This window comes from Colius striatus, chromosome 8 (genome assembly GCF_028858725.1).
Source record: "Colius striatus isolate bColStr4 chromosome 8, bColStr4.1.hap1, whole genome shotgun sequence".
NCBI lineage: Eukaryota > Metazoa > Chordata > Aves > Coliiformes > Coliidae > Colius > Colius striatus.
Window position 1 is genome coordinate 8764054 of NC_084766.1, and position 20676 is coordinate 8784729.

Sequence of the window (20676 nt, forward strand, 5' to 3'; positions counted from 1 at the left end):
GTCTCACTGAAGTCCCTGACTATTCACACCCATATTAATTACCACAAAAGTTGCAGCAGCATGTACATTAGGATAGGTATGTAAAGTGTCAACCAGAATTCTGCTTTTAAGTGAATTAAATCTCTTTATCCTGAGCCTGAGTTAGAAGAGGAATATTATGTTCCGTAGCAACATAATTATGTGCTTACAGTACATAAATATTGGCATTACTTGACTTGCAAATTATGGGTGTGAAGCTTACATGAGTAACATTTGCAGAAGTTTGTTTGCAGCTGTTTACAGTTTTAATTCAACTGGTTCAGTAACTCCTGCTGTAGCACATAGGTTTTGGGAACTCTTCTAGAGCTGTGATATGCCCACCTGCTGGTCCCTTTGAGCTTAGTTCCCCTTCTATAAATAAAACTAATTCTCAATTAGCAGGGAAAGAAACCAGTAAGGTATTCAACAACTTTTTTGTTGCTGTGATCTGAATTTACTCAGACTGGAGGCTTGAAAATAGGGACTGTAAAAATTCTTTCGTGAGATTTTTTTGCTCCTGCCCCTCTTGCCACAGATTTGTGCTAGAAGTCTGCAAGTCAGCACAATCAGGTTTTGTAGGAATACTCTGGAAAAGTTTCCAGTGGTCTTGTGCAAACTGTGTATGTCTCTAAATAGGAACTTGTGAAAGAAAAAAAACAAAGCCAGCTTAGAAACTTAAGGTAAAGAGAACTAGTCTACTCCCATACTTAATCTTTGGAATGATCAGTCCTAGAAGTTAAAGACTCTGCATGATGTTTTGTGCCAGAGATACACTGTCAGTTTGGGTTTCTGTTGTCCGGCATGTCATTGAAGACCACCAAGTCCTCTGAACTGCAAATTTTCTGAGTTACCCCTCTGTTCATAAAATGTATACTAAAGAAGGAACTGCAGCTCTGTGCTGATCCTAGTTCTGCCAGTGGCCTTAGGAAGCCAGCCTGGACAAGGTGAATACTGATTACCTTTGAATAATCCAAGGTAAAAATGTAAATAGAGTTGCAAGTCATAATTAAAAGCTATGGGAGCAATTCAACTTGAGGGGCCATGGAGAGGGGGAAGACTATAATTCTTCTGTTAATGCTCTTTGGTGCTGCTAAGACATATGGGAAGATACAACTGTGTCACATTAAGTGGGACAAAGGAGGTATGACAGAAAAAAACCACTGACTCTTTCAAGTAGACATGGCCAAAAGCAATCTCCGTGTTGTGTTTTCTGACAGTAGCAATGACATTTGAAGGTATTGGATGAGTCCTACATCAGATTTTTTTTTTTTATTCTGTGCCTTAGCCTAGGAGAGCCTTAGAAATGAGTCTTTTGGAATTCATTCTTACATGTTGGTATTTTTTGCACTGACTATATTTTGTAAAGCTTTCATGTTGGTATCAACAGAATAGCTCCTATAAAAGAGTGAAATTTCTTAGGAGTATAAAACAAACTTTTTATGATGAATAACATCAGGAGGAGAGTGCTCACCACAGGGACAGTGACTCATGGACTCTTGTTCAAACTGAAAACTAGTCCAAATACTAGTTCATTGCTTAATGACTCTGACTTCAGTTTAAGTTTGTGTATTTCCCTTAACTAATCACTTTTTAAGTGAGAACTGAATATTTACAAATTTAAACTACCTGAAATGTTTTTCCTTACTCGGTCATCTTGCTGTGCCTGGAGAAGTTTTTCTAAATGAACTTGGTGAGGTCTTAGCTGTAGAAAACCTGTCTGGTTTGCAGCTCTGTACACATTTCCCCACATGTACACAGCGAATGGGAAGAACAATACTACATGAGTGTGTTTGGGTTTGGTTTTTTTCCTTGTCTTGTGCACATATTGGGTTGTATGGGACAAAGTATGGAAAAACCTCTTTGCCACTAACTTGGTTATCAGTTGTGTTTCCTGTGGGCCACTCACTCAGGTGCTGAACCATGGAGTTTCATGTGCAGAGCACTCTCCTTGTTTTTAACAGTGGCATTTTTTGAAAGTTATTCCAGTAGTATGGAAAGCATTTATAAGGAAAAGCTGAGATGTTGTATTATGCATTAAAAACCAACATACCGTCTCCCCCACTTCACCTCCAAACTGAACAAAACTCAACTGAAGGACTTTGACAAAAAAAATAACAGATGAAAGTATTGGGTGAAACCACGTTTGCTCACCTGCTTGTTCCTGGTCCCTTGCTCCTTCAATTTTCCAAGATTAGTATTCAGCTAAATTGAGGAACTCATCCTGTGCTTAAAAAAACCCCAACATTATTGTGAAATATGGGTTAAAAGGAAACATTAACATCAATCTCAGTCCGGTTCACTGGGAGACTGTAAACAATTGTGTCCGTTTAGTTTTGAGGGAACCCAAGAAGAGATATTAAGTTGTCTTAACCTGGTTAAGTCAACATTGCAACTGAGAAATGCTCACTAAACACAGCCGGCGTTAGCAGGATTACATGCTTTACTTTGATCAAGTGACATTAATAGAGTTAGTCATGACCGTAGTGTTGAATACATGAATGAAATCATTGCTGAGTTCAGACATGGCTTAGCCAGCAGACTGCTTCTGAGCTCTGTATCCAAGGTAAAAACTTGATCCAGTCATAACCATGTAACTTACTTTTCATAGTTATTCAAGTTTTAGCAAGAACTAGTGTCTCTTGTGCCAAATAGGGTACAGAAATGTGTGCAAGATTTCAAAGTGTGAGAGGTTTGGGCAGATCAATTAGAAGGATGTGTTAAATCACAACTGGAAATTTGTGCTCTTCACACAGTAATCAGGTGCTGAAAAAAGAAATTCCGTGAATTCAGTTTGATCTGAAACTAGTCCATAGTTTGTTATTTAATTACGTCTTTCATGTACTGTAGGCAGGGTTTTTTACCGTGAGTAGGTTGTTTTTATTGAGTTGCCACATTCCTGTTAGAAATTTTAGGCACTGCGAGAGTCAATCCTTGAAGTAAAGCTTATATGTGATCCTGTTGTTCCTAATAGGATTTGTTGTAATACAAGTTTAGGGGTGTAACCTATGAGGCCTTTTGCAGGTTGATGTGGTATTTTTCTGCTGGTGCTTCATGCTGACTGGAAGAAGCTATAAATACCAGCTTGAAACAAATGCTGTGTCTAAGTTTACTTGAAGTCCAAGATGAGATACTTGTACCTGATCTTTGGAAGTGTTTTGAAATTGAAGTAGTATGAAACCATGCATGGCTCTTGGTTCGACTGAGTAATCTCACAGCTAATATGACAATGACGTGTGCGTGGGAGGGGAAAGAAACTAGGCTGTGCTGTAGTTTTCCACTTAGCTCTATTATACCTTCACAGTGGATTGTTTATCAAAGGTGTCCTGCAAGTAACATTTAATTTTGCTTGCCTGCAAATGAATCTGCATTTTCCCAAAGTAAACTTGTACAGATTTTTTTTCTTTAGATTTTAGATTGTTTTGCACACATTAAATCTCTCTGAAGTGCACCAAGAACAGCATGCCTTCATCTTGCATAACCGTTAGGAAAAGGCTCCTTCTAAAGGATGAGCAGTTACAACAGAGCATTTTTTCAGTGATATTAAACTGATGATATACTACACAAAACAAGCTGCTATTTGCATCCTAATTTAGGATGTCAAAAATGCATTTTGGTTTTTTTTTTTAAATAGGAAAAATTATTACTTGACATTTGCTATTTTGACTCTGTTAAGGAGTCCAGATGAATTTTGACAATTGAAATACTCTGTGAAATTTCTGGCTTGTATCAGTTCAGTGCTAAGCCAGCAGTCTGTTTCATCAGAAGCTTGACAAACAGTGGTGGTCTGATCTGACAACCTGTGACAGCATGTTACAGCTTCTGCAATACATTCCATTCATTTACTGATTGGTGCTTCTGGCAGATGGTCTGCCCAGTCCTGGATTGAAGTGTGGTTTTTGGTGGACTTTTTTTGTATAAACACTGTTTGCTGGAATGATGCACAAGAGATGAGCTGTTCTAAGTGATAACCAATTACAAATAGCTGTTTTTAAGGAATTTCTGTATTGCTGGAATAAAAATTAATTTAAAAAAAGATAAAATATGATAGAAGGTAAGAATAAATCTATTTCTTGCATACTTAATTTTTTTTAAAAAGGAGCTTCATATTGATACTAAGATTTCACTTAACCTTTGCAAAACCAAATTCTTCAATAAGCTTCTTTAATACTGCCTTCCTAGTGCTGACCATTTAGTGAGGTTTTTCTCTTCTATTATTAATGTAAATAGACTAGACCCAATTCATAATTTCTAAGTGAGTAAACAGGATGCTTAATCAGGACTGGCAGGTTTTTAGATTAGTCACCTAATTTGAAGAGTGAAGTAGCCACTCTAAATGTACTGTATTGGGGCATAACACCCTGAAGCCATCTCAGAGTGAAAGCAAATGCCTGGAGTTGGTCTGGTAATTGTTTGATGCTGATGAAAATTATTTTGGTCCCACTCCTTCGTATGAAACTGTGGTGAAGAAGAGTGTGTCCTGGTAGATGCCTGGGAGATCCTTCCACCTGACAAAACTGCTTCCTTGTCTCTCCTCCATCTGCTGCTGCTGTGGTAGCAATGTTATCTCTAGTGTGTTTCTTCTGTGCAGTGTCAAGAAAGATGTTACTCAGTTGAGATGCAGCTGTGTTCTGAAAAAGGTAGGGATGCCAAGTGCAGTACAAAGTTAACAGGCTAAGTCCTCATAGAGGCAAGAGGAACAAATGCTAAATAAGCATGGAAATCCATCTCCCTGGCAGACAAATCAAGTCGAATGGGAAATGTTTAATGTGGCAGTGGAATCTGTGTTTTGTGCTTCCAGTTCCTACTGTTACTAACTCTTCGGCAAGAAGCAAAGATGCATTAAAAAACTTTTGAAACCAGATTCTTTCTTGCCTCTTGGTATTCTCTCTCCTCTTCCCCATCAGTTGCATAGTTTCCAGTAATTAACTCAATGTTTTAGTAATTAAGCAGCACAGGATAACCATGTAGGGTAAATATTACCTTTCACAAGACCTCAGTCCTGTAGAAAGTTCTAAAACAGGAAAACACTCAGAGATTAAAATATAGCAGTTTCATTTGCCAGTAAGAGCTTAATTTATATGCAGATGAATATGCAAAATTGTCTTCACAGCTCCCATGTGCTGTATGAGTATGGTTGGTTCCCTCAGCTCTGTCTGTAACTATATGTACGTTAGAATATGGTGTGATGCAACATGAGCACATCTTGAGTGCAACAGCTGGTGTTGAGGGCTTGGTGTCCCCATTAGACACATCTAGAAATTTTTACCTTGAATAGCTTTATTCTGATCTGCTTTAGGGAATGCCCTGGAACAGCTGGTGCTCTCTGGAAGAGCATCTTCAAGTTTGGTTTCATCAGAACCAAATTGGTTAAGTGTACTCTGAGACCTGGTGATGCAAACCACAGCGTTGTGACTAAGGGCATATTGGAGGTCTATTTGAGAAATGTTTTACTGATCCAAATGGAAACACACGCTTATGTGAGTGTGCACACCAACCCCCCCTCAACCACATGACCTCTGGAATTTCATTACTGTTTCAATTTGGTAAGGCTTTCCTATTAGTAGATTGATACACTTTGAGTAGATTAGGATTAACAGTGTGGATGTGGGGGGATATGTGTGTGTGTGTCTCTGCAATAAAGCAGGCAGGATTGTTGTCTTGAGGGCTTTTACAAGGATGTGTATGTGCCAGTACAGCTACTTGCAGGCAGATGCAGGTTTTTCTCTTCATTTAAATTAGATATTTCCTGTATTGTGGTGATACGCCTAAACTGTTGTACTCTGTCCCTTTAATTAGATTTAACACAGGTTTCAGGCCAAATTAGTAACTATAACCATATGGCTTCTGCTTCTGAGCTGATCAGTTTTGAGTACACTCAGTGTCAGCAGCATTCAGAACACCATTAGCTATTTCTATTAAAGAATGAATCTAACATAAATCAAGCTGTCCTATTTCTTCAAGTTAAATTTTCATGTTTCACTTGAGCGTTTGATCCATCATCTTGCTCAGCCCTGTAGGCTTCCTTTTGAGTTTAGAAGAAGAAAAAAACACTTTGCAATTCTTCAGAAATCTGATGCAAGACAAGCTTGAATGACATTTTTTTGCCTCTTGTTCATTGTGTTGTCTGCTGCTGATAGTCTTGAAGCTTTTCTGACTAAAAACTTGTTGTCTAGCTCGGTGTATGCATAATGCTTTTTGTGTACTGAATTAAATGGTAAAGCAGCTTATGGTTAATTGGTCCATGGCACCCAGAGGTAATTTATTGACACTAATCTACTGTGGTGCAAATAATGAAGATTCGCTTCCCTTTTTGAACACTGACTTGGTCCTGGTTTACTTCTGGTTGTCAGTGGTTGTTGGAAACTGTCGTCTTATGTGGAGTCCAGAGTACCTTTTTTTGATGTGTTATATACACATGGCTCAGCTTGTGCTGAAGTGGTAGTCCGTCTTCCTAGTTTGAAGTGTGATTTCTTTTTCTTTGCCTTGAATAGATGTTCAATCCTTCCCCCTTTCAAAAGAAAAGGTCTGTTATGAATAGTTCTGTGCTGCATAGCATCCTTGGTACCTTTTTCCTGTTGGAAGTGGGACATGCAAGACAGTCTTAATCAAAATGATTATTAATATTGAGTGGTAAATAATAATATATTTTGGTCTAAGTGTGGGGTTTTTTGAGTTACTTGTAGTTTTGATGAGCATCTATCATACAGTCTTACTGAATATCCTTCAGGTATGAAGAATGCATATGTCAGGATTTTACTTAAAAATTTTTTTGCGTTTTCTTTTGCCTTTGTCTTATACCTTGGGAAGCATTCTTGACTGCAAATAGCTCCTTTCTTCCTTGTTTTGCTAGTATTTTCAGCATGACTCATGTCCCTGGCTCTTATTTTCTACTTTTCTTGTATCTGTGAATGGCAGGCAGTGCTGCATTAGTATGAGCAAAGCATCAACTCTTGAAAATTTCAGTTTTGAGATTTTCAGGGATGGGAGTTTAAGAATGACCTGTGGTTTATGCCGTTTGGAGATGATCTTATAAAACTGACAGCCCTCTGCATTTTGTAAAATCTCTGGCATTAGTTCTGGTTTTATATCTCAGTTCACCCTTCAAAACCACATGCAGAGTCCCACAGTACAATATGTTTTATACTTTCACTGGAATATTTGCACTCTTTGAGATGTCTGTCTCTGTATAAACAGCTGTCAGTTCTATACATATGAAAAAAGGAAACTCCTCTGCTATTCAGCAGAAGGTCTTACAGCTGATAAATATTGCAGAACTTACGTGCTGTAACACAGAATTCAAAGGAGTGATGTTCTTTCACTTACATCTATCCAAAGTTAATCTTGAGAGGAAGAATTCCTAAGGAAAAGTCTGCATTATTTGAATAATTGCAAGGTTGTATTGTCTTTAAGAGAAAGCAAGTTTCTTAAATTACTGCTGCTTAAATGTCAGTGCTGCTTCAAGGAAGCTTGTTATCACAAGCATTTGAGTTATCTTAAAACACCAAATCCAAACAAACCTCTTTGTTTTTGTGATGATCAAGCCCTTCTGAAAAGTCACTAGCATTCATTTGATCTTTGATACTTTTACTGAATTCAGTTCTGTCCCACTGTAATCTAAAGCAAGTCTAGATGGTGCTTACTGATTGATCACTATTGGTGAAGTTGCTTTGCAACTGTTTTGGAAATTCATCTTTATTTTGTGTTTCAAGAGAAAATGCAGAGGTTGCTTGAAGAAGTGGTTATAAAGAAGGGATGTACTTGTCATGTCCATGTGTGTTAGATTTAACGTACTACTTTGGAAAGCAATGCTGTATTTTTGCAGGTGTGTTTTCTGGTTGATACTACGAGGGATAGTGGCTAAAACTAACTCTGTAGGTATTTGAGGTTTGAAATAATAATTCTTTTCAGTTACAGTTTAGACTCTAAGAGAGCTATCAAATGAAGATGTCTCAATTTCTCGAAACAGTCATTTGTTGGTATCATTGGTTTCCTACTTAAAATGCAGCTTTCTTCTCTGTTACATTGGTAGTGCCTAAGTAAGTTGTGAAGTGCCTTCTCACAAAACACTTTGGCATGCCCTAGCTTTTGATTTAGTAAAGGCTTAAGGAAAATCATAAAAGAAAAGATCATTTTTGATTGTTAAATAAAAAAGGATGCCATTTTTTACTCCAGAAGCCTCTGAGCCCTGAGTATTTAGAAGGAATTTTCTTTATCTGCTTGGCCTGTTGAACTATTTCCTATGCATCAGCTGTTGCTCTCTCCTGAAGAAACACATTAATGCTGTGTGGACCTTTTGATTATGCTGGTACAGCTGTTTGTATACTTTGTTCTTATTCCATATTGAAGCACTGAACTTAATCTCTGTCATCAGTGCTTCCTTGCTGCATGTGTATGTGTGCAAAGGAGGTGCTGCATTTTGACAAGCTGAGACTGCAAGCACTCCTGTCACATAGTCAGCAAGGGCCTGTCCCAGCTCTGCCTCACTGAGCCACAAGAGTTCAAATGCCAGCAGGACTCTGCTCCCCCCACATCTGGCAAGGGCTGTTTGGTTCATCACAGAGCACAAGGCCTGAAGAAAAAGGGACACGTAAGTGGGGCACAGGCAGAGACATTATGCACTGGGACAGTGAGTATGGCATGCTCTTCCCTTGAACTTCATACAAATAGTCCTGCAGCAGCAGAGCCTGCCTTGCTCTGTGCCCCTGTTGTATCTGCATGAAGCTCAAAGGATGGAATGAGTCTGGGATCCTGTTGTGTGCGCTCCATCTCCCTGCAGCATCAGCCCTGGGGCAGGGTGTGCTGAGCCTGACTCTACTACTGCAGAGGCCTGAAAAGCTATTCTGCAGCATGTAGCTCCCTAACAGGAAATTCAGGACTATTAATGTATGAGTATTCTGTAAGCAGGGATAGAATACTGTTTGAGACTATAACTGAGATTTGGGAGTATTAGTGAGGAACATCCCGTGTTAATGGGACTTCTGGCAGCTGTAATGCAGTATGCCGCTGTCAGAATTGTAGTAGTTAAGCTTCCCTTCAAGGTTAAGAAGAATTATACATCAGCTGAAACTGATATTAAATTCATTCTGGTTACTTGATAAGAGTGTATTATTTCCTGGAATTATCCCCTGTACCAGGATATGGCACCCAGAAACTTATACCCTGTCTTCCCAGTCTTAAGTATGTACTGAGATAATTTGTGGAACAGTTGTGAGTCATTCAAGAAAAAAAGTGTGTATCTAGAAGTGGTTGGTTTTTGTAACAGACATTTGTGAACATTGTATTGAAGCATCTTTGTTACTAAGTTGTCCTTCCTTTGTTCATCCCAAGCCCTGAGTTAGGTTACCATTGAGAAATTTGCTACTTAGAAATATATAATAGGAGATAGAGAGTTAAACTTTTAAACCATTTTTGCCAGCAATTAACTTTTTCCAGATCAGGATCTATATGACACTGTTCCTATCTGTGGACAGAGACGTCCTCACAACTGTGGCAGCATGCACTTCAAACTGGTTTCTCTGTTTCATTTTTGAGATTGGTGAGATTGTCAGGAAACTGGGAAAGTTAGTGCATCTGTTCCTTGGGAAAGCTAAAAATTGGAGTTATGAATAACCTTATTTTGGTATTCCCACATGGGGCCATGGTGGCTACACGTGGCTGCTGAAGGAATTTGTAATATCTGTTACCTGGAAATGTGCTGTTTAAAAGAGCTCCCTTGGAAAATGTATAAAACTGTTAAGATGATGGCCATTGTGTACTTGTTGCTGAATGGTACATGAGCACTGCTTAAAAAAACAAATGAAAAAATCCAACAAAGCTAAATTTCTTCTGACCACATCAAAGCTCACTGTAGCAGGGAAACAGTCTTCTCTCTTGTCTGGAACTAAAATGCTTTAGTGCTTGACAGGTCTTTGAGACTCAGGGAAATCATAGCTGAGGTGTCATTCTGCTAATATTCTTTGAAGTTTTGTTGGTCAGGGCTGTCTCTTGTAAAGAGGGGAAGGATGTAACATGGTAGAGTTTTAACAGTGATACAAAAACTCTTTTGAGTGTACAAAACATATATTCTAGAGTTTTACATTCCAATACCTTGTTTCACTTTGTAGAATGGTATTGAATCCATAGCTGGTCCTGCTGGGTCTCTACACTTACCCTCTCTGTAGTATTGGTTTTAAATAGTTGATACACTATATTTTGACAGGAAAATATTTTTAATGGCCAACTTCTAAAGTATTTTTCCCCATTTGAAGTGCATGTGAGGAGAGATATAGTTACACATCTTACACAATGTATGGGATGTTGGGAAATCAGGAAAATTGTAATGGCATATTGGTTTGGAATATTGTTATGCAATTAGATGGGTAAACTCACATGCTAGAAATAGAATTGTCTTGATCTCCTCTAAGAATTATATTATATTTCCCAAAAATTCACGATAGTAAGTTTTAATGCATTTTAGTTTTGCCTGGAGACATCTTTGAGCAGGAAGAAAGAAAAAGCTTCTTAATTTATTCATATGGATTAGGGCATTTTGTATTCATGTTTTCCTCCAAGCATCAAAGTCTTATAAGAATTTTCACGTTTTGATTCTAAACTAGTCATATATTGTACTGACATGGTGTTTGCTAATGTGTTGGGATTTTTTTCCCATAGCTATCTGTTTTTTTTCTCTTAAGAAGGCTGCAGACTTTTTGTCTACTCAAAAAGTAGAAAACCTGAAGGATTTTTGAAATGCATACACATCATGTCTTTTGCTATTTGATTAGTTCTGTATGTCTTCAAAATCATCACATGCTTCCAAATCTTTCAGGTTCTGGTCTATATGATCTTGAGAACTTGTATTGCAGGGAATACAGGAGGGGGAAGAAATGAAGCTCATTTTACTTGTGTAGTTACGTTATTGCTACAGTCATTTTTCAAATGTGTAGTGACTACCTGATAGATTTGCTTAAAAAGTAACTTCCATGTTTTTATTTTAGTCTCCCACAAAAGCTGTATATAATGCTAGACACTGGAACCAGCCAGAATCAGAGGCTCTGCCAGCACCACCAGTTTTGAAAACTCCCAGTGTCCCAGTAAGTAGAGTGTTTGTTTTGTTGGGTTTTTTTCCTCAGGTTGTGTAAATCTCCTTTTAGGATTCACTGATATTTTATGAAACACAAGTTCTTGATATCTGGTAATGTCACAGTAATTCAGAATGAAGTCCACTTTGTGATGTGAGCCATTGGGTATTTAACAGGAAAGAAATTGTCAGTGAAAATAGAATGGGATCTTCCATATCATTTCAGGATACAGATACAAAAAAATACTTCAAGTTTTGTTCCCTAATTTGCTGAAATTAAGCTTCCTAACGATGGACTCAATTTAATTTTCTGTGAGAACCCATAGGATTAACTTGCTGATTTCTATGGGTGTTAGGATGTTTCAGGTCAAAAAGGAAAAACTTTAAAAGAGAGATTTCATTTATTCTTCCTTTCTAATGTGATACTGTGAATAGAGTCTTTAGACACCATGAAAGAAACAAAATTTTCAGTATACAGACAGATGTGCTAATATGAAGATAACAGATATAAACATGTCAACAAAAGGTAGATAAGAGGTGAAAATAGTTCTTAAAGTAGCTTGATTGTTCCAAAAAACACCAGTGGTTGTTCTGAGGCTTAGGGTATAATTGGTTTTTAACTCTTTTGAGACTCTGAGAATCTTGACATCATATAAGCATAAAATTTGTTACTGATTATGCTGAATGGGCATTGTACATTGTCAGTAAACTTGATTTCATTTGGTACCTTCCTTACAGTGCTTACCTAAGAACAGAAAATCAGAAATTTTGACGGTGATAAGTCTTCAGCTTTTGCTCTTGTCATCAGTTTCAGATGATTTGGTTTTTTCCATTCTGCCACTGTGTGTATTGTTCTGATGATAGCTCCCCTTTGATTTGTGGTTGATATTCTCAGACATGCTTTGAATATATCCTCTTCAGGCTAGGAAAATTGATTGTTCACATTGAGGCAAGCTATTTTGTCTTCTGTTAAACTTCCACTTTGTGACTGGCAGAGTTTTGGCTGAACAAGCCAGTTACAGGAATTTGTACCTGCTCCTCATGTCATGATGTACATCTGAAGTCACTTCAGTCACTTCTTTTAACCTGAATTTACATGTGTGTGATTTAAAATTTAAGAATGTCAAAATAGATGAACTTTGATCCAAATGTTCCATGGTAATACCCTGCACAGATGATCCTGCCTCTTTAATTTCTGTAGAAATTTGTTACCTGAAGATCTGAATAAATTCGTCTTGGATTTATGGTGAGAAATCCATGGCATGCAAACTGTTTATGCCAAGTACTCTTTCTTTTGACCTCTCCAAGCTCCCTTGGAATTTGCTTTCAAGGGCAAGCCATTAACCAAGACTTGGATGAGATAATTCAGTGGATCTCCCGTGTTCACAGACTGATAAGGCTGGAGTCCTCCATATGTGCTCTAAACCAGCTTTTCAGGGTCTTATTGACATTTTGCCACTGGAGCCTGAGCAAATACTTCAGTGCTGCACAGTTGGTAGAGGCAGCATGTAAACAGTTCATGCATCCTTTATGCCTGCATATTGATTCTATTTTTCTCAGTCACACTTTAAAAGTTCTCATTTTTCTGTGTAAGGAAACTAAGTACTTAGAAACTGAGGGTGAATAATTGATCACTGGCATTGATGCTTGTACGTTTAGAATTTGGCATATGGAGGTCTTTTTCCAGTATGCCTTGTATTCTGTAGTTTGTCTTCACATCTGAATTTGTGCCAAAGTAGTAATCTGAAGATAAATTGACCTTAAACTTATAGTAGCCTCATACTAATACAGAAGAGTATGTTGAGGAGAAACCTAAAACACTGGTTTGAGATGGCTGGAAACTTTTCAGTAGTTATTCTAGACCTAACACCAAGTTCTCTACTACCTGTTGTAAGTTCAGGATAGGTTTTGCTGTATTTCATGCTTTGATATGTTGTTCCTAAGATATTAACAACACAGGTGTGAATAAGGCCAATGTACAGAGAATACCATGAATTTACAAGAGCATATTCTGCCTGTTTTGAGGCATGCACCATCTATCTTATTTCTTTGTGTGGCCGTTTTTTTTTATGGTGCTACAAATTTTATATTTGTAGTTTTTCTGCCTACAGGTGAAACACTGTTTGGAACATCAAGTTTGAGAGGTTGGTTTTCTGATAGCTACACCCCAAGTACAGTAATGCAGCAGCCTCCCACAGTTAGAGATGAGAACAGTATGCCCCAAGTTTTTCAGTTTGGGCTGTGCTGAAAGTAATTGTTCAATGCTGTGCTCATATCCAGACCAGTGTACCAGTGATGGTTCATTATAGCAACCAACTTAATCACTTCTGGAAGCTCCAGTGTAAAGGAGTAAGATAAGAACAAGTGTCAACAAATAATTGTTTTTAAACACTGAATTTGGTTGGCTTGCTTTACTTAAAGCTTAAGGAACCAGTGTAAAGGACTTTCCCCCCCACTCCCTTCCTTTAGTTTTGGAATCCCACTGGAGCTTTCCTGACTACTTAGAACTACTTTTTGTATTTAAAAGTGCGTATAATTTCTGAGATAGGAATTTTTTTTCCCAAGAGTAGGTACATTCACACAGTTTAGGTACATCTTGGTAGTGTAAGGCAAGGACTAAATGGTCCCAAAATGTGAGTTTGACAATTGTACAACTGTACTGTTTCCTGATGTTTTTAGTGTATGTTTACGTGCTCAAAACATCTGCCCATTTTAGCACTTTCTTATTAATAGGTAAGGCTATCTTCAAAGGAGGCAATTCATAAAGATGATGGAGTTTTTAAGGCTCCTGCACCACCTCCCAAAGTGATAAAAACTGTGACAATACCTACTCAGCCCTATCAAGAGATAGTAACTGCATTGAAATGTAGGAAAGAAGACAAAGAAGTAAGTATTCTTAACAAATTTTTAAGATAAAGAATTGTTAGTAATCCTAAGTACTGAAGGAACAGTGTCAAAATGAAATTTGGCTTTCCTATTAAAGATAATATTTTTATTTAAATAGCTGAATGGCCTTCATTAACTTCTTAATGTTTCCTTCCACTCAAAACTGAATAGATTTTAAACTATACTTGTTAAGGTTATAATCAATCTCAAGAACGACTTACCTAGGTCAAAATATTTGTCTCTTCCAGTTATACACTGTTGTTCAGCATGTAAAGCACTTCAATGATGTAGTGGAATTTGGTGAAAATCAAGAGTTCACAGATGATATTGAGTACTTGCTAAGTGGATTGAAGAGCAATCAGCCCCTAAACACACGTTGCCTTAGGTAAGATATCCTAATATAAATGAGTCAACTGATATTTAAAAGAGATACTGAATTAAATAGTCATCAATGAGATGACCATGCTTTAAAAATGTTATTTGAGTAGTTTTCTGGCACTTCTACTATAAAGAAGAAAATTTTAACATAGTCATCTGGATGATATATTGGGAATAATCCAAAGTAGTATGACTAGGAAACAGAGAATTGTACAGTAAGAGACACCTTCAACACTTGTTTTTCTTGCTATAAATTTAAAAATATTTTGTGATAACTTTGGTTCAGTCTTGTGTGATGTCTGTTCTGGCTTTTAATGCAAAAATTCTAGAATAAAATCCCGAAGTCTGGAATGTTTGCTGGCTGTAATGTAGAACCAATGTCATCTTGAGATACTTTTTAATTCCAACTGCCTATCCTGTATCTTCCATTGAGAAATAACTTAGCTAGCATCCACTGGAAGTACTGTGGCCACACTATTACTTGTAAGCTTGTCTTGAACTACTCCTTGCACTCTAAATATTGAAGTTACGAGTTACTGCTAAGTTAGTATCACGAATGTTAGTCTTGCTTTGAAAATGTTCATTACTTAATATTGATGTCCATTGCCTGGACGTGGAAGTCATTAGAATGTTGTTCTGTAGCCATATAATAGATTGGGGATTTTTTTAAAGACTTGTAAATTTTCCTTCTGCTTAGCAAAACTAAAATGATAGAGAAGGAAAAGCTTGAATTCAGAGACAGGTGATGACACTTAACGTGAGATTTGACTGTGGATGAGAAAAAGCTTTCTACGCTTTTAAGACAGCTATCTTAAAAATGTGTGTTCTTCATATCCCTCAAAACCCAGCAATGAATTTTTTTGCTGTAGAGTAAGCACAAAAAATCTATTATCCAGTTTGTACATTATGATAAGAATAAACTAATACCATTATGACGGTTCAGGAGTAGTTTCATATTGAGTGCACTTGATTTGCTCATACGGCAAGCTTCTTAAGATCTTAAACTGACTTTCTAACTTCCCGAATTTGAATCATAGAATGTAACTAGTATAAACAACATTAACTTTTTTTCTTTTGGTTAATAAAAGTATTTTTCTAAAGGAAATCAGTGTTTAAGGATAGGAATAGATGTAAAAGAATTGGGAACTGTTAGGTGAGCTCTGACAGATGCTGTTGTGATTGCAGACAGACCATTGCTTTTTAAAAACCATACCATATGAATCTTAATACTATGATCCCTCAGTTGCAGAACCACTCTCACATTAGTCCATATTTAAAAGCAATGTTTTTTATAGTCTTTATGTTGCTCTAGACAGCTTGCTAATAAACCTAGAGGAAGACTTACATTTGGAAAATAGAACTGTGTTGTGATTTAGGCCCATTTAAGAACAAAGGACCATGGGCTGCTGTAAGTACAAAGGGCCACCACCAACCTAAAACTTAACAAACAGAAAACAACACAGTAGTACAATGATGAAGAGCACAACCAGCCCTTTGAGATCACCTTCCTCCTCACTCTCCTCTTCCCTAGCTCAGAGCCCTAATACCAGACACCTCATCCCTGACCCAGAGTGGTGCAGGGGAGCAGGGAATGGGGGTTTCAGTCAGTCTGTTCCTGATGGGAGCCACTTATCTCACCTCAGGGCAGATGGGCTTCCTCACCCCTCCTCACAGGCTGGGCAGCCCTACACCGGTTTCTGCAATATGCATTCATCTCAAAAGCTGCAGCTCCTCTCCACCTCCTGTGTGTGTCTCTGTGGCTCACAGGCTCTCCAGCACGGCCTGCGCCATGGCCGCCTCCTCACACAGTCTCTTGCCTGTCCCAGTGCACTCACTTGGAGCTTCTGGTGGCTCTCAGTCCTACCATTGCCCTCCCTGGGTTGCAGGGCACAGCCTGCACTCTCATCATGGGTTGCAGAGGGGTCTCTGGTCTGGCGGTCTGGCACTCCGTCTTCCTTCCTTGTTTTCTGACTGTGGAGCCTGCATGGTCACCTCTATCTTGTACCACTCCACCTCTCTTCTGGCTGCAGATTTCTTTCCTTCAATATTGATGGTAGAAGTGTCAGATTAGCCCAACCAGGCTGGAAGTGGGTCCACCTCAGAGCTGGGGGATGTTTTGAGAACTTCTTACTGGGACAGCACTGCAGCCCAAGCAAAAAGTGGCTTCTCACAAACTCATGACAAACTGTTACACCAATCACTGATTAGACTAATAGATTTGTCAGATTTTTCCTGAAATCCATAGTGTTTCTATCAATCATAAATGCAGCAACAGATGTTAAAAATGTTTGTAAAAGTATTATCAGGCATGAGCGGGACTGATCAGTCAAAAAACTATTAGATAGTGATGGGGCCTCACATTTACAATTTGTGATAATACCTTGATCTACAATAAGCTCTCTCATACCTCTAAATCAGAGCTTCATGTTCAATCCATGAACATTTTAATTTCAATTTAACCATTTAAAATTACTTCAACTGTTATTTGAAAGAAGCAAGTTCAGGGTAGCCCTTTCAAATCCTATTTTTGGCCAGCCTTAAACTAAAGCAGAAATAGTTTAGTGCTGGTAAACAACTATTGAATAAAATGCTGCTCTGTTCACCAGTTACAAATGTGCCTTATACCTTTGTCAGAGTCCAAGGTTTGTGGTCAGTCATGTTTAGTTAACTTTGTCATCTGCCATTTTTATAAATGTGTTCCTCTTAGTTGTTCTAATCCAGAATTCCTTTTCTCCAGTGTAATCAGCTTGGCGACCAAGTGCGCCATGCCCAGCTTCCGAATGCATCTGAGAGCACATGGGATGGTAGCCATGGTTTTTAAAACACTGGATGATTCCCAACACCACCAGGTATGGATACACTCTGTATTTTATTCGGGTTTGCTGATACCTACCTACTTTGGATTAATTTTGTGTACATGTATAGTGTCTGTGTGGGACTAGTGGCTCCAGTTTAGAAATCTGTAGGGAAATGGAAAGTAAGTGTCTGTGTTGCAATGACAAATTCCTCTTCCACTGTTTATGTGCCTCTGGGTTTCAAAAATTCTTTTTTAAGTATCTTTTTGTATCTTCTCCTAAACTTTTAAAAAGTTTTGTTGTATTTTTAACTTCCTTCAAATAAAATACATTGGAAAGGAATCCTTTCTCTTTATGTTCAAAAGTGGCCCTAAGTGCTCATGTTCAGACTTGCTTGGATGTGAATTATCACCTTTTCTCTAGCTCTTCTGGGGCATTTTTCACATCCTGTGCTTGTTTCCTTGAGCAGTGCTGTAATGGCAATTGTAGGGTACCTAGAGAATGTGCAGTGTTCTATGATAAATCTAGGAAAGGTAAGTTTTAACTACTTATGGTAACATGACCTGAGAGTTAAAAACTGAAGCAGTTTGGGTTTTCCTTCATATCAACTTTAAAAGTACAATTCAGCTGTAATGGAAAATGCTTCTTGCAGGTGAATCTATTTTCCAGTAGTCGGTAACTGTGCCTTTGTGGGGTATCCTTGAGGTATTGTTACAAAAGCTGAAAATGGGAAATGTTACTTCAAATGGATAGTGTATATCCAATCAGGTTTATTACTTTTATTTGATCTCTCTAGAAGAACAACATACAATGCAGAAAGAAGCCTTGCACCAATAGGAACAGACATTTTAGAGATTGTATTTGACACCTTACTGTGGGTGGGGGAAAAGACTGTAGAGCTTTTAAGTAACTAACTTAGAATAATAGCTTGTTTTCCACCTCCCTCAAAAATTAGCAATGCCTAACTGTAAAGCATTAGCAACCAGGATTTTGTGAGCTGTCAAAATAGTGTCAAGTCATACTAGAAACAATGCTATTTAGGACAGTTGCCACCACTGAGTTGCAGAGGACAGCAACAGTGCCTTGGAAAACGTGCAAGCTTGCTCCCTGTATTTTTGTCTATCTTTTAACAGTTACCATTATTCTATCATTTTCAAAAGAACTAGCACATACAGTTCAAAAGGAAAGTGAGTGCTATTATTAGTCTGCAGTAACAAAAAGCATTGATTGTATTTGCTATTTTGAGTATGTTTGATGAAATGCTCTCTTTGGTTGGGGAAAAAGAGATAGTTCATGTTTTAATATAGTTACAAGTGCATTCTTGTACAGGTTAGACAGTATTACAGAATTCCTGACTTATCAAACTGCTTTTAATAAATGCTAAAATATATGCTCCAACTTCTGACAGTATATGCTTCAACAATGACTTCTCTGGATAGGCTTGCTGTCTTTTATATACTACCCTTTCATTCACTATTTGTTTCACTAGATTTTTAACTTGTTCACAATGAAAAGAAATTTCTCAGTAAATATCAGTGCAAAGTTTTTCAAGAACAATAAATCACACCAGCTTTACTTGCATGGCTCAAATCCATTTAAGATGAATGAGGACCAGGGAAAAAAACCTAATTATTATGTTAATATTTTCTTTAAAATGTTTTGGAAATGGGAAAACTGCCACAATGACGTTAGTAATGGAAACAAAAATGAGCATGCGCTGTATTTGTTGTCTAGATAAAATGGACTGGACTGAGAAAGAATAGGACTCTATGTTTCCATGAGAGTATAAAACAGTAGCTGCAGAGGTACTTTTTTAACCAGCAGAGATAACAAAAATAACCAGTCATGTTACTGAGGTGCACCACCAAAATATTTACATGAAAATTAGTTCTTCCACTGAATTTTTATTGTAGATTTGTCTTTAAGCTTCAGTTTTAAACTGATTTTGTCTCTTCAGCTATGCTCTAAAGGTTATTAATTTTTAAAATAAGAGCTAGAATTCCATTATAGCTGTCAGCAGTTAAGCACAGAAATGTGGTTTTGTAATATCTTCAGCATGTGAATAAAAAAAAAAGTGCATTAAATGTAGTGCTGAACCCTAGAAAATAACCATCTGTTCCCACAAGCTGGAGTATAAATAGAGCAAGCAAGGTAAGGCAGGGATGAGAGTGGGCGTGAATGGTCTGCCCTTTCTGGATTATGTGTTCAGCCAGGATGTTTTCCTGAGTTCCGTAGAAGTATGGAACGCAACTGCATGGGTAGACACGCTGTGAAAAGTCTGTCTAGAGCAAATTCTAGTTATTTGACTTTTTTTTTTTTCTCCTCTCCACATTTGTTGGGGAGCAGAATGTGTTTTAAGTATCTTGAGGAACAGAACAGGAAAAAAAAAAAAAGCCCATCTAAAAACTAGCTTCACTATTGCAATTCATGAGGGTGAGATTTTGAGGGTTTGATTGGGTTCTTTGGTTGTGTTGCTTTGAGTTTTTAGGATATAGACCAAAAATGAGTTGTATTAACAGTTTTCTCCTCATTCTCGACTCAGAATTCTGTGTATGGTAGGCTGTAAGACAGATTTCAGACCATGTGGTTAGCTGGCTTTAGCACTTACAGAAGATCAGAACGAAATGTAGAATTATTATATTCAAGATTGAACCAGCTTGCCTAGAGGAACTAAGAAAAATGAATTTAGAAAATGCCTGTCACTGACGTGTAACTGAAGGAGGTTTGTTCTGCATTATAAGCACCATTCACATTTTAGATTCTTGCTTCTGCAACATTTCTGTTTTCCTGTTGCACTTCAGCATTCGGAGGCTTATTGGCCTGATTGCGTTCCTTATATATGCTGTTGCAGGAACCTGGATCTTGTTACGCATAGCTACTCCTTTTTACTTTCCTGGCAGTCCTCCTGCAGCCCACGTATAACCTTCTGTATAATGACTTGTTCCCTTCTGATCACATTTAAGTATCTTAAAACTTGGGTGGAAGGTCGGAAGGGAAGTGTTGACAGAGTTTATGTGGAGGAGCAACCATTACTCTGCATAACAGGAAATCAGTTGGGTTGCAAAGAAGGGAGCCTAGGACAGACAAGGCCTTACATTTGACAAGCCTGGAGGTGATATTCACAGCTAAGATTTTTTTTAAACAACGCTGTCTCTTGAAGCTGTGTTCATGAAAGGAAATGTAGATTTGGAAACTCTTGCTTCCTTCCTTCAGTATTCCTAATGCATCTTTGATAGTTAGATAAAAGTATTTATTCACCTGAGAGTTTCCTTGACTCAGACAAGGAAGGAGTTTGAGCACAGCTTTTGACAGACTGTCAACTGCCTAATCTGGTTTTGAAGATGTTGATACTGCTTAGTATGACCAGGTATGATTATTACTTGCCTCTAAAATAAACAGAAGCAGCTAACGATTGCCTTGGTGGTTGGCAGGACTCTAAACAAGATGTTAATCTGCTATTACACAGAAATGTTGCTCTTTCCTGTTGAGCTGTACAACACTCACATCTCAGAATTAGTCTGTCTCCGTTTTTAATTTACT

The 20676-nt window shown here is 37.8% G+C and overlaps 1 protein-coding gene across 3 annotated transcripts in view; it reads left to right on the forward strand.

Annotated features, from left to right (window-relative positions):
- Positions 1-20676, forward strand: part of WAPL (WAPL cohesin release factor) — a 70705-nt gene that overhangs the window by 31487 nt on the left and 18542 nt on the right. For 2 of the 3 annotated variants that reach the window (XM_062000926.1, XM_062000924.1), the window contains exons 5-8: positions 10995-11090; positions 13811-13963; positions 14212-14348; positions 17079-17190. In XM_062000926.1, coding sequence (XP_061856910.1) covers positions 10995-11090; positions 13811-13963; positions 14212-14348; positions 17079-17190 — 498 coding nt within the window. The remainder of the gene's footprint in view (positions 1-10994; positions 11091-13810; positions 13964-14211; positions 14349-17078; positions 17191-20676) is intronic. The other variant, XM_062000925.1, reaches the window with a different exon arrangement.